The sequence below is a fragment of the Schistocerca gregaria genome, chromosome 9 (genome assembly GCF_023897955.1).
Source record: "Schistocerca gregaria isolate iqSchGreg1 chromosome 9, iqSchGreg1.2, whole genome shotgun sequence".
Classification (NCBI taxonomy): Eukaryota; Metazoa; Arthropoda; class Insecta; order Orthoptera; family Acrididae; genus Schistocerca; species Schistocerca gregaria.
The window spans coordinates 119,264,052-119,284,163 of NC_064928.1; the positions used below are offsets into that span (position 1 = coordinate 119,264,052).

General features: G+C 43.7%; 1 protein-coding gene across 1 annotated transcript in view; it reads left to right on the forward strand.

The window, feature by feature from the left end:
* LOC126291836 (trithorax group protein osa-like) overlaps window positions 1-20,112 on the forward strand; it is a 196,187-nt gene that overhangs the window by 151,556 nt on the left and 24,519 nt on the right. The window contains exon 2 of the mRNA XM_049985549.1: window positions 17,790-18,099. Coding sequence (XP_049841506.1) covers window positions 17,810-18,099 — 290 coding nt within the window. The 5' untranslated portion in view covers window positions 17,790-17,809. The remainder of the gene's footprint in view (window positions 1-17,789; window positions 18,100-20,112) is intronic.

Sequence of the window (20,112 nt, forward strand, 5' to 3'; positions counted from 1 at the left end):
GGTACAGGAATACACGGCCGACGCCGTCAGGTATGTTTCTGCCTCGCATCCCGGTACAAACTGGCTGCCGCGAAATACTGTGTGGCGACTAAGGCTACCTTAGGTACACTGTACATACTTTGCAGAAACAGACTTAATGTCTTATGGGATATCAGCAATCGGTGATTTTATAACCGCAATGGCGGGAACCACCGAAGCAGACCGTAGAGGAAAACAAGTTCACACTAGCACCATAGATATACAAATGGCCCTATGTTTTTAGATCGTATAAAAATAATTTTACTGTTTTTTTAATTCTGATAAGTACAGATTTTAATCTTGACATCTACATATATTAATTGTTTTAATATAAAAAGAGTTACTGAATACAGTATGTGCAAATGGAATATAACAAATGTACCAGACGCCACCTGTCGGTAATAGTGTTTTAATTAATATAAATGACGTGCACTCTGCCAACCAATTTTGTGTGACGTAGCATGTGAAAGTTGCTGGATTTGGACTGGTTACTCCTGCTGTAACTGAAATATCAGGTACGTTCTGGTACATTTGATGTTGATTAGATAGGATGAAAAATATTTGCTTCCGTGAAATAGTAAATTAGTATCATTATTTTTACAGATCTGAAGATGTTTCTGAATGAACCGAAACCGGTCACATGAATAAAAAAAGGATTTTAAGTAACATTACAACATAACACATTGTACATAATTACAGCGCAAGGTCGAAATTTAGAACGACAACGGTAATTTCCTAAGAGAAGCAGTACACTTACATAAAATTCCTCCCATCTTTTTCATACCAAACGGCACTCCAACCTTTGTCTGTCCATTTATCCGTTGCTATCGTAAGATGTTTAAATTTATTCCTATTTTCTTCTATTAATCTTCCAGTTTAATAAGCCACAGCTGCAAAATACTAACGCGAATTCTTTACACACGAATGGAAAAACTAGTAGAAGCCAACCTTGAGGAAGATCAGTTTGGATTCTGTAGAAATACTGGAACGCGTGAGGCAATACTGACCCTACGACTTATCTTAGAAGAAAGATTAAGGAAAGGCAAACCTACGTTACTAGCATTAGTAGACTTAGAGAAAGCTTTTGACAATGTTGATTGGAATATTCTCTTTCAAATTCTGAAGGTGGCCGGGGTAAAATACAGGGAGCGAAAGGCTATTTACAATTTGTACAGAAACCAGAAGGCAGTTATAAGGGTCGAGGGCCATGAAAGGGAAGCAGTGGTTGGGAAGGAAGTGATACAGGGTTGTAGCTTCTCCCCCGATGTTATTCAATCTGTATATTGAGCAAGCAGTAAAGCAAACAAAAGAAAAATTCGGAGTAGGTATTAAAATCCAGGGAGAAGAAATGAAAACTTTGAGGTACGCCGATGACATTGTAATTCTGTCAGAGACAGCAAAGGACTTGGAAGACCAGTTGAACGGAATGGACAGTGTCTTGAAAGGAGGATATAAGATGAACATCAACAAAAGCAAAACGAGAATAATAGAATGTAGTCGAATTAACTTAGGTGATGCTGAGGGAATTAGATAGGGAAATAAGACACTTAAAGTTGTAAAGGAGTTTTGCTGTTTGGGGACCAAAATAACTGAAGATGATCGAAGTAGAGAGGATATAAAATGTAGACTGGCAATGGCAAGGAAAGCGTTTCTAAAGAAGAGAAATTTGTTAACATCGAGTATAGATTTAAGTGTCAGGAAGTCGTTTCTGAAAGTATTTGTATGGAGTGTAGCCATGTATGGAAGTGAAACACGGACGATACATAATTTAGACAAGAAGAGAATAGAAGCTTTCAAATGTGGTGCTACAGAAGAATGCTGAAGATTAGATGGGTAGATCACATAACTAATGAGGAGGTATTGAATAGAATTGGGGAGAAGTGGAGGTTGTGGCACAACTTGACAAGAAGAAGAGACCGGTTGGTAGGACATGTTCTGAGGCATCAAGGGATCACCTGTTTTGTATTGGAGGGCAGCGTGGAGGGTAAAAATCGTAGAAGGAGACCAAGAGATGAATACATTAAGCAGATTCAGAAGGATGTAGGTTGCAGTAAGTACTGGGAGATGAAGCAGCTTGCCCAGTATAGAGTAGCATGGAGAGCTGCATCAAACCAGTCTCAGGACTGAAGACCTCAACGAAAACAACAGCAATCTTCCAGTTCTAATAACGAAGCGTTAATATCACAAGGCTTTTGCTGCACTGTTTATTTTCCTGTAGTGATACGAGATCGTTTCAGCATGTTACCATTATCAAGTATACCTGTGAAGATGGTATAGTGGATATAATATTATTTCTTACACGAATGTTGGGCACCTCATGCTTACGTCTTAGCTGGTACGGCGTGGTCCATATCGTATCTTCGAGCGTAAATGTCCGTAAATGTAAATGTCTTATCCCTACGTGCTTTAACTCTAGGTTCAAGCAGTAATCAGAATTGTACTGAAATACTGTTCAGAACTGTTGTGTAGTACATTGTACCTCTTTTTACATGTCGTATAATCCTGTGTCTTCTTCTTGTCGGCGTTGTCCACACATTTCTCTTCGCAGATTCTCCGGAGAACCACCTCGGTCCTTACCTTATCAGTTCATCTGACTTACAACATTGTTCTGTAGCACCACGTCTCAAATGCTTCTATTCTCTTCCGTTTTTCCGCGCTGTCCATGGTTCACTACAGCACAATGCTGTGTTCCAAACGTACCTTCCCAGAAATTTTTTCCTCAAATTAAGGCAAACATTTCATACCAGCACACTTATCTTGGCCAGGTATGCCTTCTTTGCCTGGGAAAGTCTGCTTTTTATGTCCTCATTGCTTCATCTTTCTGATATGATAAGGTAACGTTATTTATATGTTTACCTCTTATTTGTGTGACCTCGTAAACTTTTTTTACACCCTCAGCTCGAGTGATGCTATAAGTTTGTGGTGAAACTTCTATTTCGCGGAAGTCAGTGAATACGTTAACCTTTCAGAGATAGTATTTTTGTGGTTTTTAGGTAAATGATAAGCGTCCTATTGTTTTGTGTTTGTCACAATGATTTAACCTTTTTCTTTTATAATGTCAATAAAATTTTCGAGATGTTTTCTGTTTAAAATCTCTTTGTTCGTTGATGACGTCTCCTGGGTATTCTTCGTATGAGAGTAAATTTCTACACCCAGAAAACATCCTCAGTGAACAAACAGATTTTAAAATGAAAACACCTCGTACATTTTATTGGCATTATATAAGAGAAAGGGTAAATTATAGCGATAAACACAAAACAATAGAGCGTTTAGTAACGTAAAAATCACGAAAATACTATCTCCGAAAAGTTAAACGTAATCACTGACATTCCGCGAAACAGACGTTCCACTGTAAATATATAACATCACAGAAGCCGAATCTGTCAAAAAAATATCGGAAATGACTTCACAAGATCACACAAAGAAAAAGTAAACATATAAACAACGTGATCATAGCATAACAAAGAGATAACCGACATTTACGCTCGAACATACCATACGAACACGTCAAACCAGCTAAGAAGTAAGTATAAGGCGCAGTTTGTGAACATACACATAGACGCAAGGAACAATATTGTACCTATTATACCATTTTCACAGATATACCCGATAATGCCAACATGCTAAAACGAGATGGTCGTGTAACTTTTTATCATTACTAGAAAATAAGTAAATAGTGCAGCAAAACATTGTACTTAAAGTATGTTGTTCTTCGACCTCACGCAAGCAGCGAACCCACTGGAAAGTAAGTAGTTGTAATAAAATTTCACTCTGTTATCTAATGATTACATACCCTGCATACTGCGCATGTTCTACTTGATTGGAAGCACTTGGATACCATTGTGTAATGTGGAACTGGCCACATCGACAATTGCAAAATATCCGATTTATTAATTTGGCGCTACAAAACGTCATTTGATGAGTATAACCGTATTTCTGATATCACAGTATAGAGTCCCATCACACTGCTCAAGGAATGTGTTTATTCCGGAATTAGAACGGATTAATTACTCAAGTTTCGCGTACAGGTTCGTCTTTCACCACAAGTGGGCTCGTCTCTAATGTCATCGGAACATCGTCACTTTGTAGTGATCCATTATGTCATGTCACAACAGGTACGTGAAGTTTGAACAGTATTATGCGGCCAGTTGTTGCGACTGTTAAGCTTTCTGGCGAGTACGTGGCGTTGCTTGTAGGGAGGTTGGGGAAATGTCGCCTGGTAAGTATGTCGTCGATGCAAGAGCCGCAGGCGGCGGGGTGCTTTCGGCCGAGGCTGTTAATGGTCTCCCTCCCCAGTTATCGGGACCGGGTAGCGGCAGGTGTGTGGCGTATACCTGCGGCTGTGTCAACACGTGCTGGCCACTGGACACTGCCGCATAGTCTTCTGCACAATGCAGGTATAGTGGCTGCTCCGGGAGGCGGAAACTCTCCCGAGAAGGTCTACTAACGAAGTTTCAAGAACCGGCTTTAAATGACGAGTCAAGAATTATGTTATAACCATCTACAAATTGCACCCACAGAGACAGTGTCGGAAGTTCCATGCGGCTTTTCGCGGATGATGCTGTAGTATACAGAGAAGTTGCAGCATTAGAAAATTGTGGCGAAATGCAGGAAGATCTGCAGCGGATAGGCAGTTGGTGCAGGGAGTGGCAACTGACCCTTAACATAGACAAATGTAATCTATTGCGAATACATAGAAAGGAGGATCCTTTATTGTATGATTATATGATAGCGGAACAAACACTGGTTGCAGTTATTTCTGTAATTTTACTTCTGGGAGTATGCGTGCTGATCGATTTGAAATGGAATGATCATATAAAATTAATTGTTGGTAAGGTGGGCAACAGGTTGAGATTCATTGGGAGAGTCCTTAGAAACTGTAGTCCATCAACAAAGGAGGTGGCTTACAAAACACTCGTTCGACCTATACTTGAGTATTGCTCATCAGTGTGGGATCCGTATCAGGTCGGGTTGACCGAGGAGACAGAGAAGATCCAAAGAAGAGCGACGCTTTTCATCACAGGGTTATTTGGTAACCGTGATAGCGGTACGGAGATGTTTAGCAAACTCTGCAAGAGAGGCGCTCTGCATCGCGGTGTTGCTTGCTGTCCAGGTTTCGAGAGGGTGCGTTTCTGGATGAGGTATCGAATATATTGCTTCTCCCTACTTATACCTCCCGAGGAGATCACGAATGTAAAATTAGAGAGATTCCAGCGCGCACGGAGGCTTTGCCGGCAGTCGTTCTTCCCGCGAACCATACGCGGCTGGAACAGGAAAGGGAGGTAATGACAGTGGCACGTAAAGTGCCCTCCGCCACACACCGTTGGGTGGGTTGCGGAGTATAAATGTAGATGTAGAGATCGTGAAAATAAGATCAGATTAATTACAGCACGCACAGAGGCATGTAAACAATCATTTTTTCCGCGCTCCATACGTAAATGGAACGGGGAAAAAGCCCTAATTACTGTCACAGTCGGAGGTACCCTCTGCACGCACTCCATAGGCGTTTGCACAGTATAGATGAAGTTGTAAAGAATACGGCCCGTGGTTATTGTCGGAACTAAGGGTGGACTGAGGCCTCTAATTGGTCATTCAGATCAAGTAGTGTGTAAAACACGTTGATACGTCATGGGGAAATAAAGAAATTGGATTCGATTTGTGGACTGGACTTTATACGATAGCACAAGAAAAGAATGATTTCCAATCTGAAGCATAAACGCAGTTGTTATTCTCTGAGACGTCGGATTCTGAATCTTGAACAACGACGAGGTGAAGGAGGTCAGTCATCGTTTCTTCTATTCTTATTTATTCCTTAGTTGCTTCAAAATTCGTGGAGGTTCGCTCCGTCTATGGAACTAATTGAAAGCAGTTGGTTTATTGCCATACGTGTTTCGTTTGTCTCATTTAGGAAGCATTATGTGGTGGTTATAGTATGTTACTTGTTACATTTTGTCACGTTTTTTTCTTATTTTTTCGGTTAGAATCAACTTTTGAAGCACAAGTTTCCTTAAGTGAAAGGCCGAACGATAATTTCACACCATGAAATGTGTGCTACAAAAGTTGATTCTCACGTACAAACCGAAACTAAACGGTTCAAATGGCTCTGAGCACTATGGGACTTAACTTCTGAGGTCATCAGTCCCCAAGAACTTAGAACTACTTAAACCTAACTAACCTAAGGACATCACACACATCCATGCCCTAGGCAGGCAGGACCCGTAGTGGTCGCGCGGTTCCAGACTGTAGCGCCTAGAACCGTTCGGCCACCCCGGCCGGCACGAGAGGAAAAACATGACAGAATGAAACATAATGTAACCACCACATAATACATTTATTATGTGTGTAAAAAGAAACATGTAATACATATTACAGGTTACTGAACATGCTTCACAAATAAAAGAAGTGAAACGCGTATGGCAACAAACAAACTGCCTTAAAATGGTTTAAATGGCTCGGAGCACTGTGGGACTTAACATCGGAGGTCATCAGTCAAACTGCCTTCAATTAGTTACATAGAACGAACATATCTGCACGAGGAGATTAGTATTTAAGGTCCCGTCGATATCGGGTCATTAGAGATGGGGCACAAGCTGGAATTATGGAATGATAGAGAAGGAAATAGGTCGTGGCGTTTCGAATGAACCATCCCCGCATTTGCTTTAAGCAATTTAGAGATATCAAAGAAGACATAAATCAGGATGGTAGGGCGCCGGTTCCAGCCATCGTCCTCCCGAATTCGATTCAATGTTCCACTAGAAGGACGGAATCACAGCATCGGTAGCATCTACCATAAAGGTCCCATAAACTACTTTAAAGCACTTTAAAGTACTGGGGCTGTATATCTGAAATCCATGATTTGCTCTCTGTCAGCAAGGCAATGGACTGAGTGCAGAACTTGTTTGGACAAAAAGTTGTGGGATATGGAACGTACATTATCGCTGCACTTATTGATCAATGTGAAGATGGTATCTGTTCTTTTGGACATGTCCGAAATAACATATACCACTGGTGATGTTGCAGCTCTCGAAGAGCGAAATTACAATGAAATCCAGAGTATTAGCTGCTTACAGGCGATGTCCGAAAGAACAGATACCACTGGTGATCTTGCAGCTCTCAAAGAACGAAATTACCATGAAATCCAGACTATTAGCTGCTTACAGGCGTTGATAAATATCCACGGGGACAGTTGAAAACGTGTGCCCTGACCGGGACTCGAACGCGGGATCTCTTGCTTACATGGCAAACGCTCTAGCTGACTGAACCATCGAGGACACAGAGGATAGTGAGACAGACACGCTCCCGGCGAGACCCACACTCCACATGTGTAGTGCTCTGCCCACTATACTCATTACTCGCGGGAGTCAATCTACCGAATCCCGTAAGTGTTTGAGCAATCTGAGTGCATAAGCCCTGATCCGAAAGAACAGATACTATCTTCATATAGATAAGGCTAAACGACCAATTCTCTTCTTCAGTGCGGATGCACTCACATTGCTCAAACCCTTACGGGAATCGCTAGAGTAATGAGTATAGTGGGCTGGGGCACTACAAATGTAGTGTGTGGACAGTAAGTTACAAGTGTGGGTCTCACCGGGAGCGTGCCAGAGATAAGTCGCTGCAGTCGCACAATCCTCTGTGTCCTCGATGGTTTAGTCGGATAGAGCGTCTGCCATGTAAGCAGGAGATCACGGGTTCGAGTCCCGCTCGGGGTACACATTTTCAACTGTCCCCGTCGATATTTACCAACGCCTGTAAGAAGCTAATGGTCTAGATTTCATTGTAATTTTATTGATCAATGAGTAACTCTAAAACGAAACAAAAACAGCCGTACATCGAAGAAAATATGCAAATGGGACGAAAATCGGTAGATGTGACGCACATGTACAAACAAATTATTAGTTTCAGAAAACTTGGATGACTCGTACAAGAGAGAGAGAGAGCTTCACAAACTGAGCAAAACAGTAAGGCGATGATCCACGCCTGGCCCGTATGCAACCAGTTGCTAGGCTAGGCATTGATTGACAGAGTAATTGGAAGTTTTCCTGAGGGACATCGTGCCAAATTCTGCCCAACTGTCGACTTATATCGGCAGTGTCTCTAGCTGGTTGGAGGATCCTGCCCATAACGCTCCAAACCTTCTCAATTGGGGAGAGATTCGGCGACCTTGCTGGCCAAGGTAGGGTTTGGCAAGCAAGAAGACAAGCAGTAGAAACTGTCGTCGTGTGAGGATGGGTATTATCTTGTTGCTGAAATGTGAGCCCAGGATAGCTCGCCTTGAGGGGCAACAAAACGGAGCGTAGAATATCGTCGACATACGTCTGTGCTGCAAGACTGCCGCGTTTGACAACCCAAGGGGTCCTGCTGTGAAAAGAAATGCCACGCCAAGCCATCACTCCTGGTTGTCTGTGCGTATGGCTGGCGACAGTCTAATTGGTACCCCTCCGCTGACCGGGACGCTTCCAGATATGTCTTCGCTACTCATCTGGGCTCATTTCGAAGCGAGACTCATCACTGAACAGGATTCTACTCCAGTCAGTGAGATTCCAGACAGAATACGTGCCATCAATCTCATTTATGTCTCTTTGCAGTAGAAAATCTGAAAGCTACGCGCGCAGCTTTACGGAGCGAATGTAGCAACGAAGCTTTTGGAGATGTCTTGTGAGCAATTCGAGGTCGTAAGAGAATTGTTTCCTTGTACCTGACAAGGAATCTGAAAAATAAAGGTACTCGTCACAACAGTCAGAGTTCGGTTATGAAGCTGTCCATCAGCTGTGTTTGCAAACTAAGTTACGAGAATTTAGGCCCGCCTGCTGCGCATAAAATTATTTACGAAAACATGTTTTATCATCTAGAATGAATTTTCACACTGCAGCGGGGTGTGTGGTGGTATGAAACTTACTGGCAGATTAAAACTGTGTGAAGGATAGTGATTCGAACCTAGGACCTTTTCCTTTCACGAGCAAGTGCGCTAACGACTGAGCTACCCAAGAACGTCTCACTACCCGCCCTCACAGCGGAAGGGTTGCTCTACTGTTACGTGGACGATTCTCTTGAGTCGTCGTTGGTCCCGTTTTTGCAGGATCTTTTTCCGGCCGTTTTATCGAATTCCTCATATTTGTGGTACACTCGTGAAAATCCCCACTTCATCGTTACCTCGGAGACGCTGTGTCCCATCGCTCCAGCGCCGACTATAACACCACGCCGGCCGGTGTGGCCAAGCGGTTCTAGGCGCTTCAGTCTGAAACCGCGCGACCGCTACGGTCGCAGGTTCGAATCGTGTCTCGGGCATGGATGTATGTGGTGTCCTTAGGTTAGTTAGGTTTAAGTAGTTCTAAGTTCTAGGGGACGACCTCAGATGTTAAGATCCATAGTGCTCAGAGCCATTTGAGCCATATAACACCACGTTCAGCTTCACTTAAATCCATACAACCTGCTGTTGCAGCAGCAGTAACCGATCTGACAACTGCGTCAGATACTTGTTGCCCTAGTCGTTGCCGACCGCAGCGCCGTATTCTGCCTGTTTACATACCTTAGTATTTCAACGCGCATGCTTATACCAGTTTTTTTGGCGCTTCACTGTATTTAAAAAGTGTTAAGATTTTCACATAAAGAATTCTCAGGCACTATTTTTCAGAGCGTCCTCGTAACATGAGTGGGGAGACTGGTGTGAGGCGGGAGGACACACAAAAGCGAACCGAGGATTCCAAATTGGCGTTCACGCTTCGCGCGGCCTTTGTACAGCGAGGGCGCCTAGTGCTCTTGAGATGGGTGACTCACTATTAGATCCAACACCTCGCACGCGCTCGTGTGTAAATGTATATGTGTGTGTGTGTGTGTGTGTGTGTGTGTGTGTGTGTGTGTGTGTGTGTGTGGAGGCAGGCAGCGGGGTAGGGGGGGTTGGGGGGGGGGGGGGGGGGGGGGGAAGGCGGGTAGAGCTGTGACACCACTGAAAGGCCGGATGATTCATGCGGGCCATTCCAGGCTCCCTAAACCAATTCTTCCTCCTGTTGTGATAGAGGAGGCTGCCCTCGATTTATTAAGACGCGACGTCTGTCACCAGTTACTCCTTGCTTGTGAATACTCTGTTCATGAAATGGAGCATAGCTGTAAGAAATTCGTCACCACTAGCTTTAGAAGCGTTCAACAGTTAACACTCAGCGTACTAGTCAGATTTTTACAGCATATCGGTACGTATGCAACGAACTGGACATCGCGAATCTCCTAGGAATCGTAAAAATTTCACTACATTGCTGAAAAGGGGAGCTTCCACAAGAGTTTTTTTTTTTTTTTTTTTTTTTTTTTTTTTTTTTTTTTTTTTTTTTTTTTTTTGGGGTCTGTTGCATTTCGTAACGTACAAGTATAACACTGACATACCACTAAAGATGGCCAGTGTTTCAACATTTTTATCCTTTTTTTCCATCTTCAGATGATACATGTCCGTGTCAGAGTCGTGGAATGTAATGTAAATGACTTGACAAATACTGCATCGCGCGGCATTAGCTCGTGGCATGCAAAAAAGTTAAAGGAGCAGATCGACCTTAGAAGCAACAGCGCAGGTGTGCCGTTTCTTACACGGAACTCACCTGAAAGCGGAATTTTAGTCTCGCAAGGTTATCAGAAATTCAGCGAAGTCATCCATTTTACATTCTACCGACAAAATTTCGATGCTTATTCGAGGATAATTTCTGAATGTGTCGGCAATAAGGGATCTGTTGTCTCTGGTGACAAATTACTGGATAATAACGTCATTACGATTTATATTGTTCGTCACTGCTGTTACCCCTGTTTGTGCGAAAATAGCCCCGCAAAAGTGACAAAGCCTGAAATATGGAATCGCCACAAAACAAACAACCGGATTCTAGTAGGTGCCCATGTACAGACGTGATATAACACAGTTGTTCCCATCCTCAGGATGGAGGGGGGCTGAAGTCAGCTCATAAAAAAGCGGAAACATGAGGCCAGACATTTCAGAAATTTTGAATTCTTATTAGAGTAGGCGAGTGCATTTTTTGTTGTGTTTGTAGCCTGCTTAATGCCGAGAGAAGACATTCTTCATTTCAACGTATTCCTCGAGATATTTAAGTCTTCTTGTTTACTGGGCATGAATGCTGACCATCACACACCTCCACAGTGCTTTGTTTAACATTGCTGCTACCCAAGTCCAATGCCCTCCCCAACACAAACTTCATTTCATATCATAAGCTTATTTTCTACCTATATCGTCACTATTGCCGGGGCGCTCTGGTATGGGAATAGCGCTCCAGCGTTGGACGTAATGGGGAAATCCTGTACATAAAAGTTTCATTTCAGTCTGCACCCTGCGTTCTTAACTCAATATTACGCCTGTTTTGCTATGCAGAAATAAACAGTGTTTTTATTGATTCTTTACGTGAATGAAAATGTCTGCTAAAAGGTGATTGTCTAATGAAGGATATATCAAGTATGAATTTGCGTTTACTGAAGACGACGATTTCCATTTGCCACAACATGTTCTGTGTCATAATGTCCTCAGTAATGATTCATTGCGGCTTGAGCGTCTCGAACGTCATCTGACAACAGCTCACCCGGCGTTGAAAAACCAAAAAGTTTTTGTTGGAAAAATTAATTCCTTAAATAGCACTGCTTTCCGAGTCTCGCTTAATGATATCAATGCTGAACACCACTTACATGTGAAAAGTGCTGTTCATGTGAAAATCATGAAGTATTTATGTAACACATGAAGGTGTTTTTATTTCGACTACCAAGTCCTTTGAAATACTGCAGTTATGTAATATTCTGCATTTGATAATATTATTTTGCTAAAATGTGCAGTGTATATTATTATCCAATAAAGTTTCTCGTAAAAAACATAGTAAATAAATAAACGTAGGGGTTTGAGAGATTCTGGTGTTGCAAAGGTGGTCACCAGGTAGAAAAGCTTTGGAACTGCTGATGCATAACCTACAGTGTTAGACAGACCCCGACAAATGGATTCTTGAATATAAATGCAGATGCCTACCGAAGTCGGCAGGTTGCGCTGTACTGTTTGGTCGCGAAAGGCGCTTCAGGAATGTCCTCATTACGTTGCAAGTGTCAGTCGCGGTCGGAACAATGTTCCCTTGTAGTTCTGGGTGCACAATGTATTTCAAAGTGGGCAAATTATTGCTGCTAGTATGCTGAGCCCTTTCGTAACAGGGGTAGGCGATGCGTTTGTGGTCGAGGAGGCAACGTGGCGAAGATTTATGCCGCTCACAGGGAAAGAAGAAAAACAGCATACGCTAGATGACAACGCGGGTGAAAGTGAGTATTGGGCTATTGTGACAGAAGGCCACTAAAAATGATTGTGACGAAAAAGAAGTGGACGCCAGGTGCAAAAGTCACTGCAGAACGGAACGTCGCAAGCGTGAATCCTGTCAGCACCAACGATTTTGTTCCGTTAAGAGCAACGTGTTGAGTTCTACCTGCAAGAAAGTCTTGAATCCAATTCGCAGGTCTGCTCCGATAGTCCGTAAGCTCTTTTTTTTTTTCATTAAATAGCGGGACATAGAAATGCGTTACTGACATCAAGGAACATGCCATCAACCTGAGCGCCGTTGTCCACTGCGCTGTGGATCTCATGTCGGTGCAAAGTGTTCCCCGCCATGCACCGCGCTTTGACTTAGGGTCTCGCTTGTTCAGCTTGCGAAGTGGTGGCGTGCAGCCCGCGAGGCTGATCAGCTGTTAGGGTTATCTAACGGTAGGGAGCGGCCGTTGCGTCTGTGTGGGACAGCGACCTTGCTTGCGACACGGGACTGACAAAGCGCTATTACGCCGAGAAAACAGACGCCCTGGTGATGCAAGTCCGTGTTTTCTCCACTCCCGAAGGACTCCCGGAACATTACGCGTAATGCCAGTACTTTAACACTACTGCAGTAACGTACAGTAATTGACAGACGTCGGTATTTTTGTACAGTATTCACAGGATACGAACTCCACACTACGAAAATATCGCGGTATACTCTTGTAACTTTGTTCATTTTTATCTTTGTCTTGTACCTGTTATTGTTAATATGTATAACGTAAATAAGCGCGTAAACTATTTTCGACGATGCCTTGTCTGATGCAGTTCTCCACGTGTCTATCCTGTGCACTCCTGATCATCTGTATAACTTAACAAGTTTTGGTCTTCCACTACCACTCCTCCCCCCCCCCCCCAATACCCCACCTCACACACACACACTTCCCTCCATTAAGGCTGTAGGACGTCAAACGGGCAGACTTGGAGTAGGAGAGGCACCTCAGGATGTTTTAATATCTACTGTCTGTACTTTCACAAACAAATTAATAAAACTTTGTCAGCCTGACCAGGAATGATTCAGAATTCACATTCATAGCAGTGGAAGTTCAAAAACATAACAAAATAATTTTTTTACATGTGTAATTCCATCATTTTTTCACTTACTATTGGCTGCATTTTCATAAGTAAGAGATATTCTTCGATAAATTTTACACAGCATACGAACCATACTTAAAGTGTATAAAACTCTAGACTTTATTTAATTTATGAAAAAGTGAATGAGCTGTTCCATTTTAAACTTCATGTTTTGAGAAAAAACCCAAACTTTATTGTTAATTATCTCAGTTTTTACCACAGTTTTAATAGATTTGGAAAATTCCAGAGTTTCATAACCTTTAAGTGTAGTTCGTATGCTGTGCAAAATTCATCGAAGAATCTCTCTTACTTATGGAGAAAAGCCTATCTATAGCAACAAATGCAGCCAATAGTAAGTGAAAAAGAATGAAATATCACATGTAAAAAAAATTATTTTGTTATGTTTCTGAACCTCCACTGCTATGAGTGAATCCTGAATCATTCCTTATCGTGCTGACAAAGTTTTATGAATTTATTTGTAAAAGAATAGACAACGGAAATTAAAATGTCCTGTGATGCCTCTCCTGGCCCTAGTTGGCCAGTTTGATATCCTACTCCTCCCCCCCTCCCCCTTAAAAAATTAACGATTGAGTGGTGGTTTACGATGTATTCCATCATCATAACCCTGCTGATTTTCATCTTACGATCTCTTTACAAGATACTGTCAACAGGGCCAGCATAAGGTCTTTCCCTGACGACAAAAAAAAATAATTTTAAGAACTATGCTAGATACAGATATGCGGTATTTTACGAACAGTAGCTCGACTCGTGAAGTTGCTTTTTGGGTACACTTCCATATGTGCTCCGTTTGTTGCCCGTAAAGCGTTTTTGTTCAAGAGCATGTACTGATTTTGTGGGGCGTCATGTCGGGTCACATATGCATGGAGCTTAGTATTAACTGGTAATAAATATTGATTATTACGTTATGTGCCCCTCCTTGGCCCCCTCCCCTGCCTCCCAATAGACTAGATATAATTAGTAAGGGCGTGGTGAGTTGGGCACCGGACCCACTGTAGTACTGATCGGTAATAGTCGACGCCATTCGGAACACCACATGTTGACTGTTTCCTGTTTCGACCTGTTACCAACCTCAGCAATCCCTAAGTTATGACATTAATTGTCTGACGAACTCTTTTTTGTTGCCTCCATGAACATATGATTGTCTAATAATATTTTTGAGACATAAGAAATGTTTACTTAATCTTTTGGATGTAATTGTTCGTCTACTCATGACATTCTATCATTACAGCTTTATTATTTATTTTATAAATATAACAGCTGTAATTAAATTTCATATTCCTAGCTATAAATATGTACCGTGGGGAAGATGACGGTGTCTGTAATTTGGGAGCCCGTTGCCACGCATGACTAATTGTGTAGCTGCTATCCTGGCTACAGTCAAAGCCGTCGTCGTAGTTTATGTTGTTATTACTGTGCATTTTGCTGTGAACGCCTTCCTCGGTGACTGAAATGATGCGTGGCATTAGACTTTCATTCCATGAAACATAATCGTACGTTTGTTTGTGCAGCTGTGTTCAGCAACAGCCGACTTGTGAACATCACATTAACACAGAATCAAGGCCTCATTAAATAATGTCTTCATGTCTATCTCCCCTTTCTTGTTTCTTTTTTCCTTCTTTCCTGCCTTGTATTTCATTGTACCTTTGCAGCCTGGCAATAGCTAGAATTGCGTTTCTGAAAGAAGGAACTTTGCTGACGTCTAAAATAAATTTATATTACAAATTATCTTGTGAAGAAGCGTAGTCCTGTGCAGCAATGAAGCGTAATCGATAAACAGTTCAGATAATAAGAGAATGAAAGTTTTTGAAATGTGGTGCTAGAGAAGAATCATCACGATAACAATGGGTAAATGGAGCATCTATTGAGAAGGTACAGGAAGGAACTGGTGGGAAAAGGAATTTACGACAGGACTTGACGAAGAGAAGGGGTTGATTGGGGCATCAAGTAATGTGAATGTGGTAATGGAGGAAAGTGTGAGGGATAAAAATTGGTAGAGGGTGACCGTGGGTTGAATACAGTAAGCAGGTTCGAATGGACGTAGGCTGCAGGAGAGGTGAAGACACTTGCACAGGGTGGAGACGTGTCCTAAGGTGCATAAACTGGCAGAACAGCAAACTACTACTACACTGCTGTCATCTCTATCTCAGGTAGTGTGGTTACTCACTTCTAATAAATGTTAGAACACTGATGGAAGCTGAAGAAGAGAATTAAAATTTGTGCCTCAGTCAGGACTCAAACCCGGGTCTCATTGCTTAGTAGCCAGAAATGACGACCATTACACCACTACGGCCAAGAGTGCTGCACGCGCTACCGAAGTCCAGCGCCCTCCCCCTATATCGTCACTACTGCCAGGGTTATCCGGCACTGGAATAGCACTCCAGGGTTGGACGAAGGGGTAAGTCCTGTACCTCAGGTGATCTTACAGATCTTATAATTAAATTTTCCCCCAGAAATTTAATCATTTCTTCAGCTTCCATCATTATAGTGGATAAAGATGAGACTCAAACGTATCAGGGAAAATTTAATTATTAGGACACTGTTGAGTACTAGAAATATGTAAAGTCCTGTCTGCGTGTGCAGGCTGTGCGGTGCATCTTTTGCCAGTGTAGGTGCAGCTCCAGACTGCGCAGGTTCAGATGTATATACAGGGTGTTACAAAAAGGTACGGCCAAACTTTCAGGGAACATTCCTCACACACAAAGAAAGAATAGATGTTATGTGGACATGTGTCCGGAAACGCTTACTTTCCATGTTAGAGCTCATTTTATTACTTCTCTTCAAATCACATTAATCATGGAATGGAAACACACAGCAACAGAACGCACCAGCGTGACTGAAAACACTTCGTTACAGGAAATGTTCAAAATGTCCTCCGTTAGCGAGGATACATGAATCCACCCTCCGTCGCATGGAATCCCTGATGCGCTGATGCAGCCCTGGAGAGTGGCGTATTGTATCACAGCCGTCCACAATACGAGCACGAAGAATCTCTATATTTGGTACCGGGGTTGTGTAGACAAGAGCTTTCAAATGTCCCGATAAATGAAAGTCAAGAGGGTTGAGGTCAGGAGAGCGTGGAGGCCATGGAATTGATCGGCCTCTACCAATCCATCGGTCACCGAATCTGTTGTTGAGAAGCGTACGAACACTTCGACTGAAATGTGCAGGAGCTCCATCGTGCATGAACCACATGTTGTGTCGTACTTGTAAAGGCACATGTTCTAGCAGCACAGGTAGAGCATCCCGTATGAAATCATGATAACGTGCTCCATTGAGCGTAGGTGGAAGAACATGGGGCCCAGTCAAGACGTCACCAACAATGCCTGCTCAAACGTTCGCAGAAAATCTGTGTTGATGACGTGATTGCACAATTGCGTGCGGATTCTCGTCAGCCCACACCTGTTGATTGCTAAAATTTACAATTTGATCACGGTGGAATGAAGCCTCATCCGTAAAGAGAACATTTGCTCTGAAATGAGGATTGACACATTGTTGGATGAACCATTCGCAGAAGTGTACCCGTGGAGGCCAAGCAGCTGCTGATAGTGCCTGCACACTCTGTACATGGTACGGAAACAACTGGTTCTCCCGTAGCACTCTCCATACAGTGACGTGGTCAACGTTACCTTGTACAGCAGCAACTTCTCTGACGCTGACATTAGGGTTATCGTCAACTGCACGAAGAATTGCCTTGTCCATTGCAAGTGTCTTCGTCGTTCTAGGTCTTCCCCAGTCCCGAGTCATAGGCTGGAATGTTCTGTGCTTCCTAAGATGCCGATAAATTGCTTCGAACATCTTCCTGTGTGGACACCTTCGTTCGGGAAATCTGTCTCGATACAAACGTACCGCGCCACGGCTATTGCCCAGTGCTAATCCATACATCAAATGGGCATCTTCGAACTCCGCATTTGTAAACATTGCGCTGACTGCAAAACCACGTTCGTGGTGAACACTAACCTGTTGATGCTACGTACTGATGTGCTTGATGCTAGTACTGTACAGCAATGAGTCGCATGTCAAGCACCGAAGTCAACATTACCTTCCTTCAATTGGGCCAACTGGCGGTGAATCGAGGAAGTACAGTACATACTGACGAAACTAAAATGAGCTCTAACATGGAAATTAAGCGTTTCCGGACACATGTCCACATAACATCTTTTCTTTATTCGTGTGTGAGGAATGTTTCCTGAAAGTTTGATCGTACCTTTTAGTAACACGCTAGAACTAGTGCTGCCTATGCAGGTCTAAGCCTCTCTACCAGTGGGTAGTTCAGTGACTGAATGTGATGGTGGTTATCTGGTTGGAGCCTACACCGGCACTATGTCCGCACCGTGACAACAGCCTCTGCTCTGGTGTGCAGGCACTGCTCGGCCCCCGACCATGTCGCAGCACGCACAGCCAGTGCCACCCCCGCCGCCCCCACCGCCGGCCGGCGTCATCGTGCCCGCGCCTGCAGCCGTGGCCTCGGCATCCGCCGCCGCCGCCGCCCCCGCCGCCCCCCAGCACCAGCCCCCGGCGGGCGCTGGCCAGCCGTGCGGTGCCTACGCGTGTGAGCCTTCTCCGCTCGCCGGGCCGCAGCCCCCAGCACTGCCGTCGCCCCCGCAGCTGCGTGCCAATCTCCAGGACTCGCCGCTCGACCTCAGTGCCGCCACCGCCTCCAGCCACAACAGGTACCGACTGTAGGCCAGGGCGCTACACCACTGCACTGAGCGCACCGTCATTAACAGATGCTACTGTCATACTCACAAAAACACCCCCCCCCCACACACACACACACACAGAACTTACACAGAAACCCCACTCGTCATTGTCAGCTGACACCACTTGGCAGAATGATTCAATAGATGTCCTAGAATAGCTCCTTAGCAATAGAACCTGGTACAACAGTTACACATTCTGTAAAATTATGAGTCTAGTTACTTTTAAGTCCTCCTAGCACATGTTTTTACAGTGAGGTGACGAAAGTCGTGGGACAGCGATATGTACATGTAGAGATGGAAAAAAATGGTTCAAATGGCTCTGAGCACTATGGGACTCAACTGCTGTGGTCATCAGTCCCTTAGAACTTAGAACTACTTAAACCTAACTAACCTAAGGACATCACACACATCCATGCCCGAGGCAGGATTCGAACCTGCGACCGTAGCAGTCGCACGGTTCCGGACTGCGCGCCTAGAACCGCGAGACCACCGCGGCCGGCGGTAGAGATGGAAGTATCGCGTACGCAAGGTATAAAAGAGCAGTGCATTGGCGGAGCTATCATTTGTACTCAAGTGATTCACTTTACAAGCTTTCCGACGTGATTATGGCCGCACAATAGGAATAAACAACTATGAATGTGGAATATCGGTAGGACCTAGACGCACGGGATATTTCATTTCGAGGTTCTAGATGCATGGGACGTTCCATTTCGGAAATAGTTAGGAAATTCAATATTCCTAAATCCACAGTGTCAAGAGAGTGCCGGGAATATCAAATTTCAGGCGTTACCCCTGTCCACGGAAAATGGAGCGGTCACTTAACGACCGAGAGCAGCGGCAAATCAATGTAGGATATACGGCTAACGTATCCGCAAGGACAGTTCAGCGAATTTGGCGTTAATGGGCTATTTCAGCAGAAGATCGACACGAGTGTCTTTGCTAACGGCACATCACCGTCTGCAGCACCTCTCCTGGGCTTGTGACCATATCAGTTGGACCTTAGACGGTGGCCTGGCCAGATGAGTCCCGATTTCAGTTGGGAATACCTGATGGTGTGGTTAGTGTGGCGCAGATCTCACTAAGCCATTGGACCTAGGTTGTCAATAAGGCACCGTGTGAGATGGTGATGGGCTGTGTTAACACGAAACGGGCTGGATCCTCTGGTTATGTTGGGCTACTGAGAGCTCCGTGGAGTTCATGTTGCCAAAAAAAGGTGGAATTTTTATGGACAATGGACAATGCTATCAGGCCGCAGCTGTTTGCGATTGGTTTGAAAAACATTTTGGGCAATTCGAGCAAATGATTCGGCCACCCAGATCGCCTGAGATGAATCCCATTGAATATTTATGGGATGCAATCTAGAAGTCAGTTCGAGCACAAAATCCTGTCCAGCCAGCCCTTTCGCAGTTATGGACGCCTATAGAGGTGGCACGGCTCCATATTTCTTCCAACGACTCGTGGAGTCCACGGTATGCAGAGCTGCTGCACTACATCGGGCGAAAGGAGGTTCGACACGATATTAGGATGTATCGTTCACTTAGAGAAAGTTTTTGACAATGTTGACTGGAATACTCTCTTTCAAATTCTAAAGGTGGCAGGGGTAAAATACAGATAGCGAAAGGATATTTACAATTTATACAGAAACCAGATGGCAGTTATAAGAGTCGAGGGACGTGAAAGGGAAGCAGTGGTTGGGAAGGGAGTGAGACAGAGTTGTATCTTATCCCCGATGTTATTCAATCTGTATATTGAGCAAGCAGTAAAGGAAACAAAAGAAAAATTTGGAGTAGGTATTAAACTCCATGGAGAAGAAATAAAAACTTTCAGGTTCGCCGATGACATTGTGATTCTGTCAGAGACAGCAAAGGACTTGGAAGAGCAGTTGAACGAAATGGACAGTGTCTTGAAAGGAGGATATACGATGAACATCAACAAAAGCAAAACGAGAATCATGGAATGTAGCCGAATTAAGTCAGGTGATGC